The 14,006-nt window shown below is 36.1% G+C and overlaps 1 protein-coding gene across 2 annotated transcripts in view; it reads left to right on the forward strand.

Moving 5' to 3' along the window:
* LOC150107797 (huntingtin-interacting protein 1-like) overlaps positions 1 to 14,006 on the forward strand; it is a 632,881-nt gene that overhangs the window by 259,113 nt on the left and 359,762 nt on the right. For both annotated transcript variants that reach the window (XM_090392055.1, XM_090392056.1), the window contains one exon: positions 11,943 to 12,077. In XM_090392055.1, coding sequence (XP_090248181.1) covers positions 11,943 to 12,077 — 135 coding nt within the window. The remainder of the gene's footprint in view (positions 1 to 11,942; positions 12,078 to 14,006) is intronic.

Below are 14,006 nucleotides of genomic sequence, written 5' to 3' on the forward strand. Positions count from 1 at the left end.
TTATCACCACCTTTATGCAATGGAACAATTTTACCCTCCTTCCACTCCTTGGAACTTGTGTTGTTGTAAGACTTATTAAACAGGCATGCGAATGCAATTGCCAGTTCTCCAGAACCTTCCCTTAAGATGCATGGTGATCTGTCATCGAATCCTATCACCTTATTGACTTACTTTTCACAAGTTTATTTATTTTCTCAAATACCTTCTGCTCACTCACAATTAAGCCATCCTCTCTTATGTCCTCTACACTTAAGATTTTCATGATTCCACCCTGATCAGGATGAAACACCCTTATAAATTGATCACTGAACACCTCAACAATGTCTTCTGCAGCAGTTACCACCACTTTCATCCATTGACATCATCTTATCATGGTCATTCTTCCTTCTTGCCACATAACTAAAAATAACTCTAGGGTTTTTCTTCACCTGATTTGCTAATTTCTGCTCATACTGCACTTTTGTTTTCCATACTAAATGAGTCACTCTCCTGGCTTGTTCTTTATGTAACTGATTATTACCATTATTCATCTTGTACTTCCTTCAAAGTACCTTCTTTTTCCAGATTTCATGCTTAAGCTCCACATTCATCCATTTTTCACCTACCTTATTCAGCCTTTTGGCTTTCGGAATACATTCACACATTGATGCTGTTATGTATTTCTTTGCCAGTTCCAATGCAGTATTTATTTCCTTACCACTCAACTTCTCATTCCATGTATAGCTCCAAGCTGTCTCCTCAGCTTGTCATAATCACTAGCCTTATAATTTCACATATATCCTTTCCTCACAAAAGCCTGCATATGACCAGCCACAAAACCCAAGTGATCACTTTATGATCACTTTCACCAACTAGTAGAAAGTGTGAAACCCTTCTCACAATTACATCCTCTGATGAAATGATCAGATCTAGAACTCTCGATACTCGCGTGCCCTCCTTCACGTTCTGCCTGAGATAGTTCTCAAGAACTCAAAAAAATTTGTTTTCCTTATTTCCAGTTGCTTTCTCTTCATTCCAATCTATATCACCATCACCATAATTAAAATCGCCCATAATAATTACCCTTCCTTTGTTCACTAATTGAAGTTGTTTATACATTTCTTCATCACTACCCTCTACATTCCTGAGCCTTGAGCAACATCTTGTGCTAGACCCGCATCAGTGGCACTTGATAGGACACCACATAAAAGGCTCTTGCTGCATAAACTGAAAGATATGATCTCGGACTATAAATTGTTGACTTGGACAGGAAGTCACCTTGGATAAGTTGGCTGATGGAGAGGTATGAGAAAGTGGTATTGGTGAGGGGGGAGGGATCCACCAGGTTGACCAACGGTGTACCCTTGGGCTTATTATATTATTCTATACATATAATGACATTGGGAAGGTCCTGACAGGTGTTCAGTTATTGCTGACAATAAAGATAGCAGGGCAGTCTGTGAAGCAACTGATATGCAGTACTTATAAAATGAATTAAATTGGCTGGAATTATGGACAAATGATAATGGCTATCAATTCATTGTTAGTAAAAGTTAAGTATGCACTTTGGCATAATAAGATTTCCAATGGCATATTATATCATCATCATCATCATCTTCCTTTTTACCCTCTTAATTAATCATCGGACCTCAAACTGTTTATAGGATAAGGTGGTCAGCCCTATGCCCCAGTGTATCCTATGTCCGTAGTGTTGAGTTCTAAAGGTCGGTTTGCCTGCTTTGCGGGATGAAAATTCCCAGGATAAACTGGGGGGTAAACCCTGCTGTCCATGCCCAAGACCGGCTAACTTGACTATGGATGAGGAAGACCCTTCAGCTCCTCATGTCTCCGACTGGAATCGAACCTAGGACACTCCTTCCCCAGGCATATGGTTGCGAAGTGCACAGCCACTAGGCTAATTGCGTGGACCATGCATATTATATTGGTCGGCTTATGCTTGAAGAAACTCATGAGACTGAGGAACTTGGAATTGAGATGAATAGGAATTTCAAGTACAAAGTGTTGAACTCTGAGTGGTCTTGTCTCATGGTATCAGCAAATCATTCAGATTTCAACAAGCATAACACAGCAAACTAAATATTTAATAGAAGAAAATACTTGCATTTTGCAAAACCAAATTAGAATATATTAAATGTGTTAAATTATATAAGGTAATGAAATATAACACTAAGAATACATCAGATTATAAAATGGTAAAGAGGTATAACAGTGTAGTAATGTAATGTGTTATTCAAATTTTATTTAAGTGGATTGAAGATCAAAATTTTGTATTATACCATTCAGCTAAGGTTAACTTGAATATTCCACTGAACAAATTGTAAGAATGGGTCCAAAGGTTTGATACGTGCTGGCGTAAGCGCTCGAGGCTGCGTAATACAAGGAAAGAGATGTGCGTAATAGCAGTTCCATGAATCCTACCACAGAAAAATGCTGACATCATCGGAGATTGAGAATAGCATAGCACTGCACAGGGGTTTCAGGAGAAAATAGGGGGCACTATGCAATGAAAAATATAAGGGGAGAGAGAGGGCTTTTTTCCTGGAATTTGTGGTCGTGAAGAGGTCTGATCGAGGTAGTGGTTTCCAGGCCGTGCAGCAGGAAACTTGAATCGGGCAGTCCATGAAGCTACGGACAGAGTTCCAGCGCGACGCAGCTAACGCTTTCATTGCAAGCGGGTGCTATGTCGTGGATGTTCCCCTAAAATTCTCCGACGACAAAGGTAGCCATAGAGCGGATAGAAAATAGCCCACATAGCAAGAACCTGATGCCGTGCATGATCCAGGCAAGGAATCAAACAGCTCAGGAATTACTAAAGCAGTATTAACCAGTAGACCCGTTCCATGACAGTGAAGGTAATGTAAACTTTTGTTACTAAAATTTTGGAGCCTATTTGTATGAAGAACTATAGATACGAGAAGTGTATAATGTCAGGACAATTCTAACCTGTGAACTCTTAAGTGACTACTGCAGTAGGCTATAGCCAAATGTCCAGATTACTTAAATGGTTTTAATAGCTTTGTAAAGAGAGAAACTAAGAACCATAATTTGTGGTTAATTTAGCTTAGTGTCCCCAAGATTATAAAGGGTGATTTCAGATGAATGAATTATATTAATGAAGTCTGTATTTAGCACTTTGCCAAATATTAACTTTTGCCTGCATCATTTCCTATTTCAACCACAAACCTGATATGTGGAAAGGCAATTGGAGTAGATGATATTCAACCAGAAATGCTCAAATATGGAGGTATAAAAGTTTTACAGTGGCTACACTGCATAATTTGGAAGGCCTGATCAGAGGATCGAATTCCAGATGATTTGAGTAGAACACTCATAGTATAGCACTCACTATAAACAAAGGGAATACAGCTGAGTGGTAGAATTACAGAGGCTTTCTCTACTGAGTGTTTTTGGCAAGATTTATGCAAGTGTTCTTGAGAAGCAACTAAGAAAAATTGTGGAGGAGAAGCTTGTAGAAGAACAAGCTGGGTTCTCGCCAAACAAAGATTAACAGAATCAGATTTTCATTTTAAGACAAACAGTTGAGAAATCATAGGAATATAACAAGGATCTGTATTTAAGTTTTGTAAATCTAGGAAAGGCATGACAGTTGTGCCAAGAGGAAAGATGTTGTTGTATGTGTAAATGGGACACTATATCAAGCTATACACAGTCTCTATCGAATTGTAAATCAGCAGTTAGAATTGAAGGAGATAATGGAAGATAGTTTAATGTTAAGTCAGGTGTGTGAGAAAGGTGTACATTATCTCCACTGTCATTTGTAATTTAGATGGATCACATTATGAAAGAAAGTTATATTAAACCTGATATCAAGATTGGAGATGTTGATCTCAGTTCTTTACTTTATGCAGATGATGTTATACTCCTAAATAAATCCAGGGCAAGTCTACAGTTTCGTGACTAAATTGAATAACTTCTATAATAAATTTGGTATGAAAATTAGCATTAGAAAGACAATGAAAATAGGCACAAACATTCAAAACATCAACTACATCCTTATGGAGAACCTAAGCAAAACATTTCAGCTACTTAGGCACAACTTTTAGCAAGGATGGTAAATTAAATATGGAAATAGACAACAGAATCAACAAATATAGGGAGTCATGATAGGGAGTCAACTGAATAAATTTATATGGAATAAGAGAGTAGTCAAAACCAGTGTTGCCAATTTAGCTCTTTTGGAGCTAGATCTAATTCTTTTTTTTCTTTCCTAGCTCCAAATCTAGCTCCTTCAGAACTAGTTTCAGCTCTTTTTAGTTGTTTTTATAACTTACTGTCAAAAAAATTGTTTTAAAAGTTTTCCAGATGTTCTCATTTGATAAGGAATTGTATTGTATGTTTGGTGCGAGCATCGTACACATTTCAAACACATGATGACGTCAGTCAGTCACGTGGTCCAACATTCTACTATTTTGTCGCCTTAAAGTTCATAGCACCACTACAAGTTAGTCTTTGCACAGTGTTCTGGTAGTTACGAAGTAGGAAGTTTTCAAAGACTGATCGTAATTCATTGCAGTAAAGAGTTGTATACCCTTCTTCAAAAATGAGCAAAGAGAAAAATGAAGCTTACAAGCAAATATTTAGGAGGGAGGGGTTGCAAATGGGAATGTTTAGTAAATGGTTGTGTGAAGTTTCTGGTGATGCTACAAAAGGCCACTGTAAGTTTTGCAGATGTGATATGGCTGCTAAATATTGTCAGCTTGTAAAGCATAGCGAAACTAAGAAACATCTTGCTTCATTTCCATATAAGGCTGTTCCTATTACAAATATGCTTGTGAAAAAGTCTAATGAGACCGCGAACTTTGAAGGTAGGTTAGAATTATTTCTTTGTTGTCACTCATCATTCAGCAGTCGCGATCATCTAGTAGATCTTTGCAAAATTATCATCCCAAAAATTATGCCGAAGGTAAAAATGCACCGAACTAAGTGTTGTTGTTGTTGTTGTCTTGTCCTTTGAAGAGTCTTAGATGTTTCCGTGTGCTCTTTGTACTGCTTTGGCTATGTCTGTGATTTTGTTTGTATAGAGCTGTTGTTCAGGATTAGGATCTATTTCTTGCAAGGCTGCTGTAATTGCTGGACAGGTAAAGATGTGAGTGGGTGTCAGTTCAGTATTGGGGCAGTTGTTGCAGTTTCTATATGTTCTCGTATTATCTGTATTGATCTTCATTCCTCTATAATGTCCTGTTCGTAGTCTTGCTATCGTTGTGGAGGTCCTTCTGTCAGCATTGATCTCGGGAATTTGATGTTGTATCACTGATTTCAATGGAATTAGTTTAGCTTTTGCTAGTGCATTGGCATCAGCAAGAGTTATCATATGAGTTTCTTGGTTGAGTTCTCTGGCCTCTTTTGCTAATTTATCAGCTGCTTCGTTGTGATCAATGCCTATATGAGCAGGAATCCATTGTAAAATGCAACTTTTACCTAAACACTTTAGATGATTTAAGAGTTTATGGATGTCTTGTGTGAGCTTGGTATTGCCATTTTTGATTGCCTCCATAGCTGATCTTGAGTCACTGTAAATTATAATTCCTTCAGATTGTTGAGATGATGATAGATTTAAGTGGGCTTCTAGTGCTTTATTTATTGCGTAGAGTTCGCTGGTAAAATTGGAAGCGATTCTCCCAGATCCAACTTTTATTGAAAGTTTTTCACCTTTCGGGAGTAGAAGGAGAACACCAGCGCCTCCATTAATCATATTGGTGTCTGATGATCCATCGGTATAACAAATAACCTGTTTGGAGGATGAAAGAAGGTTGATGGTATTTAGGCCTTTTTCTTTAAGCATTTCTTTTGGTTCTTTTTTTGTACAGAGTTTGGTAAGGTTTAGATTTATGGAGGTATTTGAAGGTAAAGGACTGGAAAATAGAGGTTCTTTGTTTATGTGGACATTTAGCTGATCAAGACCTATTTCTTTCCTGATAGTGTCATCATATTGTAAAGTTGATGATCTGTGAAGTCTGCAAATTTGGTTCCAATGTTCATAAGTTTTTAGGGAGATATGATCACTTTGGTAGCTTCTGATATTATTTATGAATTTTATGGTGGCAAATTTTCGTCTGTCCTCCAGCAGTTCAAGCCCACATTCCTGTTGGGCTCTGATGTTGTTAGTGGATGAGACTGCACCAATGATAATCTTGGATGCTTTTGCTTGTATTTTGTCTAGTTTTTTCTTTACCGATGAGGCCGAAGGTGACCAGATAGGTGCTGCATATTCCATTATTGGCCTTATTAGTGTAGTGTAAGTAGTTTTGAGGATTTTTGGCTTTGCGCCCCAATTTGTTCCACAAAGCCTTTTCAGTATATTTAATTTTTTTAGAGCTCTGTTGGAAGTGTTAGAGATGTGTTGTGCAAAACATAATTCCTGATCAAGCGTAATACCAAGGTATTTTGGATTTGTGACTTTTTCAATTAGCTTGTTATTGATCATGACTTCAGGATTGTAGGAATGTCTATTTTTCCTGTCTGTACTAAATGTACTTAGTTTTGTTTTGTCTGGGTTGATTTTGAGTTTGAGTTCGTCTGACCATTTTTCTAATCCTCTCATGGATTTGTTTAGAATTTCCTCTGATTCTTTGATTTTAGCACTAGTGTGCCAGATGGCTATATCATCTGCATAGCAAGTTACTTTTGTGTCTTCTGTAAGGTAGGGATGAATATTATTGACATATAGAAGGAATAGTAAGGGACTGAGTACTGAGCCCTGGGGAACACCAGCCCAGGTTCTCCGCTCTTTTGATATTGCTGCATTGATTCTGACTTTGATCTTTCTTCCTCTGATGAAATCAGCAATCCAGATTAAAGCGTTTCCTCTAATTCCAATATCATGTATTGTTTGTATTAATTTTTTGATCCAAACACGATCGAAAGCAGCAGTCATATCAAGGAATATGGCAGTTGTCTTTTTTGTTGGTTTTTCCTGAAATGAGTCTATTATTGTTTGGCAGAAATGGAATAATTGATCTGTTGTCGAATGACGAGTTCTATAAGCAGTTTGGTAGTAGTTGATTTTCTTATTTTTTGTCAGCCAGTGCATAAGCCTGGAGTGTATGATTCTTTCAGTAATTTTACAAAGTATGCTAGTTAATGCGATAGGTCTGTAACTTTGACATTCTGCAGCATTTTTGTCAGGTTTCAGGATGGGTACAATAACTGATTTTTTCCATTCTTTTGGAAGTTTGCCTGTTCGCCAAGAGGTATTGAGAATGTCCAGAAGTTGTTCTTTGGCATTTTTGCCAAGGTGTTTGACCATATGACCAAAGATAAGATCATTACCAGGGGATTTATTAGGTGCAGTTTTCTCGATTGATGAATTTAGTTCACTTAGTGTAAATTCTTCGGAGAAGATGTCATTAGTTTGGTATGTTCTTGCTTGTTTTAGCATTTTACTTGTGAGTTTATTGAGGGGCTTGTCCTCTCTGTTATACTGAAGTTTGGAGTTGTTTGAATAGGTTTTTGCCAGTGTGTTTGCAATTTCTTGATCTGTAATAGCTTGTTTCCCAGCATTTATGATGAAGTTTGTTTTCTGTCGGTTCTCTTTTTTGATATTGTCTAGGATTCTAATAATGTTCCAGTGTTGGCTGTCTTTTCTTGGATCCAGGTTACTGCAAAGTTCTGCCCATTTCTCTTGTTTGCACTTCCAAATTTCCTGCTCTATTTTGTGTGTTATGTCCATTAATTTCTTTCTGTAATCATCAGTTTTATTAATTCTGAATTGTTCATTGATATTGTCTCTTTCTGTAATCATTGAATCAATATTGTGATCTTTCCAGTATGGTATCCAGGTGTTTTTCCGCTGGCCTCTTGGTATTGTTGCTTTGGCAGCTTTACTGATGTGTGAAGTAAGGATTTGTAATTTTCTGTCGAGGTTTCCAGAGACAGGTTCATCTTGACAGAGGCTCTCCAAGGTTTGAGTAAACTTTGTCCAGTCGGCTTTTCTGAAGTTCCACGTCCTTTTGGTTTACTGTTCTTGTTCAATCTTGAAGTTTAGTGTTGTTATTATGGGTCTGTGGTCACTGATGGCATTTCCTAGGATTTTCCATTGTGCACTTGATGCAATACTATAATTAATGGCTGTGATGTCAATAGCAGATTCAGTTCCCGTAGTTTTAGAAAGATAGGTGCTCTGTCCATTGTTAATTGTTGTGAGTTCCAAATCTGTAAAGAGGTCTTCCAATTGTTGACCTTTATGGTCTAAATTGGGGGAGCCCCACGTTGGGCTTTTTGCATTTAGGTCACCAAGTATAATGGTTTCATCAGTTAGAGAATCGCTTAGCTTTTCAATGATGTCTGTATCAATATTTGTATTATCAGGATGGTAGACGTTTGTGATTGAAATAGAATGGTTTGGTAGATGTATTTCAACAGCTTGAGCTTCCGTTGAACTGTCATTATTTAAATATTGATTTAGGGTGATTTCTTTGAATTTGATTTCTGGGGTCTTCAAAAGGATAGCAAGCCTGCCACCTGTTCTTTCTTCTCTATCCTTCCTAAGAACTGTGTATCCTTTGATGTTGAAGTTCAAATTTTTATTTAGTTTTGTTTCTTGTAGACAAGCTATATGGATATTATTTTTATAAAGCATGTATTTGAGTTCATCCATTTTTCTCTGAGTACCATTGATATTGAGTTGCAAAATGTTAATATGAGTCCTCGTAGCATATTTATCATCAGGAGCCCGGACTGCAGCCCCAGACGCATCGGCTATCCCGGACGCAGTAGCATTGGTTGAAAACTTTTTATGACTCTTCATTAGAAAATGGGTGCCGTTGCCACGTTAGTCACCTTGAAATCGGACCATAAGAAATTTGGTCAAGAGCTTCAAGGGTCCAGGGGGGGCCGCGAGGAGGTGTGGTCGGACTTTTCCTCCCTGAACTAAGTGTTCTGCAATTGTAAAGAATATTCTAAGTGAGCATTTTGAAGAAGATTTAATTGTGGACATTGGAGATGAAAATTTCGGCTTGCTAATAGAGAAATTGAATGATATCACAGTGAATAAGATTTTAGGATTGGCCATCATTTATTATAGCAAGAAATTCAAAAAATTATGCATACATTTCTGAGCATGGTGGCTGCACTGAAAAAAAAAGCTCTTGACCAAGAAACTGGACATTAAAAATCTCATTGCAATTGGTACAGACAATGGCAGTGTTATGGTTGGTGTCAATAATGGCATTTATGAACAACTGAAGGCATATATTCCCTCCTTAATTTTAATTAGATGTGTATGCCATTCATTACAACTGGCAATGTCTCACACTTGTGCAGAATCTCTGCCAAGAAAATTAGAATTTTTAGTTGCCAAAACGTATAAGTTTCAGATTCTTCTTCAAGACAAGCAACATACAAAGAGCTATATCAAACTATCAACGAAAATGATGATGCTCTGAAAATTGTAAGCAATTGTACAACAAGGTGGCTCTCCATTGAACCTGCAGTAGATAGAATTCTCAGCCAGTGGTTGGAATTAAAAACTCACTTCGAAGTCGTGAGTGTGACTGAGAAATATTACAAAGCTCAAATTTTGTGGGAGACGTACAAAAATTAAATGGATCTGTTGTACCTTTTATAGTTCAAGTTCAGCAAGTTAACAAAATTTTCGCATCTAACAGTGCAGATGAGATGAGATTATTTGAAGACCTTTCTCGTTTGATTCGCTCTATTGCTAATATGTTAGTGCTACCATCATCCACAGTCGACCCTCTAGAGTCAGAGATTGATAATTATTTGGATCCCAATCCAAATCTTGGTTACAGATTTGAAAGAAAAATTTCAAAGTTGATGATACAAAAGAAAATAATGCAAAATGATGAGCAAAATCTTAGAAGTAGAGCAAGACAGCTTCTTCTTGGTCTCTTCAAACAGCTTAAGCAAAGGTTGCCTGAAAACTTGAATATTTTAAGAATGATATCTTCTTTTTCTGTTGACAATACCCTAAAACTTATAAAAGAACCTGTTATTCCCATCTTAGAAATGCTGAAAAACAGAAAAAGATGTTGCTGCTGCTGACTACCAGTACAATACTATCCACTTAAATAAATGAACAAATATAGAAAACACTGAGCTATTCTGGACTGAAGTACGAGAATATAAAGATGCATCTGGAATGAATCTATTTAAAGAAATTGCTCAGTGTGCAATAAATTTATTAATACTGCCAAATTTTAATGTGGAAATTGAACAAATTTTTAGCTCCATGAACATTAAAACTAAATTAAGAAACAAGATGGAATTGCCAATGCTGACAGCTATTTTGTTAGTCAAGTATGGCCTCAGGCATAACAAGTGCTGTACAGACTATCATTTACCAGCATCTACACTGAGTAATATTGGAACGATGGTCACATATAATAAAGCTAAAAATCTAAGTGAAAATTGGGTGAATTAAGCCCAGAAGACCACATGGAAGATGTATTTAGCCACTTATATGCAAGTATCATTTCAACTTGAATAAAGTAAGTAACTTAAAAGTATCAGCTACTACTTTTAAAATTTTAGCTTCAAATTTTTATTTTTAACTCCTTTTTTAGCTCTTTTTTTTTTTTTTTAAGATTTAGCTGTTTTTAGTAATTTCATTTGGCAACACTAGTCAAAACACTAAACTAACTGTATGCAAGACAGTGTTCAAACCAATTTTAACTTATGCATCTTAGAGCTGGGTTAGAAATAAAACTCTTAATCAAAGACTGGAGACCACAGATATGAGAGTCCTGAGAAAGATGATGAGACAAAACATATGACATCAGTGGTAGTATCATATTGAAAACAAGGCTAGTAGGAAAGAACTTGACATTGTTAGCATTCAGGAATGTGTTAGCAGAGCTAATTTCAGCTGTTATGGACTTAAACAGAATGGGAGAGAAATGATTAGCTATACAAGCGTTCTTTGCCAGGATCTCATGAAAAAGACTCAGAGGAAGACAAAGATGTTAGATGGATTGATACAGTAAAAAGTACCTTAGAAGATAGAAATATAAGATCTGATAATATTGGGATATTGACAGATAACAGGCTAATATGGAAAAAAATTGTTAACAGGAAGTGAGTAATGATGTAACTTTTCATGTGGTACTATCATTTTAATAAAAGCTGCTTTTTATTTTAATTTTAATAACAAAGCTGCTTCCCTTTGACAGAGGATGGAATCCTTTAATTTTCCTTGTGACCCTAGGTAGGGTCACTACACTAACCAGGTACTGACAGACAGAGCCAGTTGAGCCTAGGGTGTTTATAGAGGTCTGCTCCTCTGAAGATTCTTCTATGCATTTCACCATTGGGTTATGAATCCTCTTCCACTGATTTATCCATTATTCTTCACAGAGGTATGCTAGCATCCTTTTAGGGAGTGTACTCTAGAAGGTTCCAGGTAACACGACAGGGACGTGGGCTTGTCTCCCCCCTCCTCTCATTAATATTGTGGACAAATATTTCATATCATTAAACATTTGTTTTTTTTTCTATTATCATTGATTTATATAATAAATGATTTTTTATCATTACTAAGTCATGAGCTTTCCTTGAATGATATGGAATTTTTCAGTCCCAGAAATACTGATTTTAGAAATAAAAATATTTTAGGAATTTATATCTTTCAGCTACGAGGAAAAAAATCATAATAAATAAATAATGTAGGTTATAAGCAGCTTGATTCTCTCTCCATCTATAGTGGCAATATTTGTTTTCTTGAGAGGTCTGGAACTGTCAGGATTATGATTGATAAACTGGGTAGCAGCATTTGTGGCACATTAAATAGTCCTTAGCTGTGCTTTTATATTCTCAGCATAATGAATCAGTAGTAGATAACATTATATCACTAGCATAAAGTATCATTATTATATTACATAGGAACATGCTTGGAAGATTAGATTCAGATTTATTTTATGGTAATGATTTCCTTCTAAATTTTTATGTATGGCCTTCATTTACAGGATGTTCAAGAAAAGTTACATGCGGTGGAAAATGAAAAATCTGTCGTTGAAGAACAGATACAAAAATCAGCTGATATGTCATCACAGATTGCTGTTCTTTTGCAAGTAAAAGATGATTTAGAAAATGGAATAAGAGTAAGTGTTATATCTTGTTTCAGTTTTTGTATTTTTTTAGATAATTAAATTTTTTTATTAAATTTCTTAAATTTCTAAATAAATTTTAAATTTGAAAGAGAGAATGACCGAATCGGGGTTTTCTATGAATGGATGTTGGTAAGAGATTTTAGAAAAGTTCTTGGTACCCCAGTATTATGATGTTAAGGTTTTTGTTATCAGTCCTATACACTAACATCTCATGTATAGGACAAGTGGTCAGATGGAAAGCAGGCAGCTGTTCGTGTTTTTTAGCTGGATGACGTAGTCTTGGGAAGGAAATGTTCCAGAGCACAGAGATAGGAGTGAAAGAGGAGGATCAAATTGGTTTGGTATGTTTGGAGCTGAACAACAAATAATGTTTATGGGTTTGAAGGGAAATGGAGGTATGGTGTCAGTCTGTTTGGGAGTACAGTGCCCAAGAAAATGTAAAAAATGCACAAACCAGAAATAGCATATCTATGAGATAGTGACAGGAGTGAATCTCTGAGAGAAGGGTCACCAGGTAACTGGATTGCCCACTTCTGGATGGCATCAAGTATTTTGAGATCAATTTTTTTTTGTGTATTACTATATTATGAGTGTCTAATGCAGTGCTGATTTGAAATTTGTATAATGTTAAGAGTTATCCAGGTACAAAATAATCTCTTGAGCCGTAAAGCACAGCTAGTTTTTCATTTTTTTCTGTGCTAGAAGGAAATGGAATTTATGCAGTTACTAAGGGGTAATTACCTGAGACAGCATGTGACAGAATATGCTAAGGATTCAAGAATGCTCAGTCTAGGAATAATTGCATCTGAGACTTTGTCTATAATAAATATGACCATGTTTTCACCAATTGGTGAGAGTAATTATATGGACTTGACCTGGGAGGTGGCTAAATCTGTGGAATTTTCAGTTAAAATAGAGTATATATGAAATTTTAGGGCTGGTAAGTATGACAAGCTTAGGAGATTGCTTTGATCAGTGCCTGCAAGGGCTGGATGTTGATAGTGCTTGGGAAGTGGTAAAGGAGTGTTTGAGAGAAGTAATGACAGACTGCATACCTAGAGTCAGGAGAGTAAATCAAGTAGGAGTTAAATGGATGAATATCATCATTAAGCTAGAGCTGCAAAAAAGAACTAATTGTGGAAGGAATTTAAGGAGATAGGTGACCAACAGGCACAGGCCAGAACGGCAACAGGTGTGGTAAGAAAGGCAAATGCAGAGTATGTAAGGAGGAAGTTAGCAATTCAGGCTAAAGATAAAACTCTTGAATGGATGCTAGCTATTAAATATCTATTTTAAAAAAATACTTGATATTAACTAGAATAACAAACTCATATATATATAATGTTATATATAATACATATATATTATATATGTATTATATACATACATATATAATGTTAAAGATACCAAGCGATTTTATAAACTTGGTTTTAAACCTTTTTTTTCCCCAAGTAAGCAAACAAGCAAGTAAGTTAAGTTTGTGCCTGAAGTATTTTCTGGTCTGAGGCAACTCATGTTAAAGGTGGAGTAAGCTCTGATTTCTTTCATTAGTATCTCCCATAATGCAAAGCATAACGTCATACATGTCCGCAAGGAGATGTGCTTTGCATTATGGGAGATACTAAGGAAAGTGATCAGAGCTTACTCCACCTTTACCACCACGAGTTGCCTCAGACCTGAAAATACTTCAGGCCCAAACTTAACTTACTTGCTTGTTTGCTTACTTGGGAAAAAAAGGATTAAAACCAAGTTTATAAAATCACTTTGTATCTTTAACACACACACACACACACACACACACACACACATATATATATATATATATATATATATATATATTCTACAGATTTTTCAGTTTGTGTTATGGTGTTCTGTATATACCTTTAGATATTAAAATTGCTTAACTTTAAATCTAAATTT

Source organism: Typopeltis vanoorti, chromosome 4 (genome assembly GCF_054136105.1).
Source record: "Typopeltis vanoorti isolate ZY-2024b chromosome 4, IOZ_Tvanoo_1.0, whole genome shotgun sequence".
NCBI classification, from domain to species: Eukaryota; Metazoa; Arthropoda; class Arachnida; order Uropygi; family Thelyphonidae; genus Typopeltis; species Typopeltis vanoorti.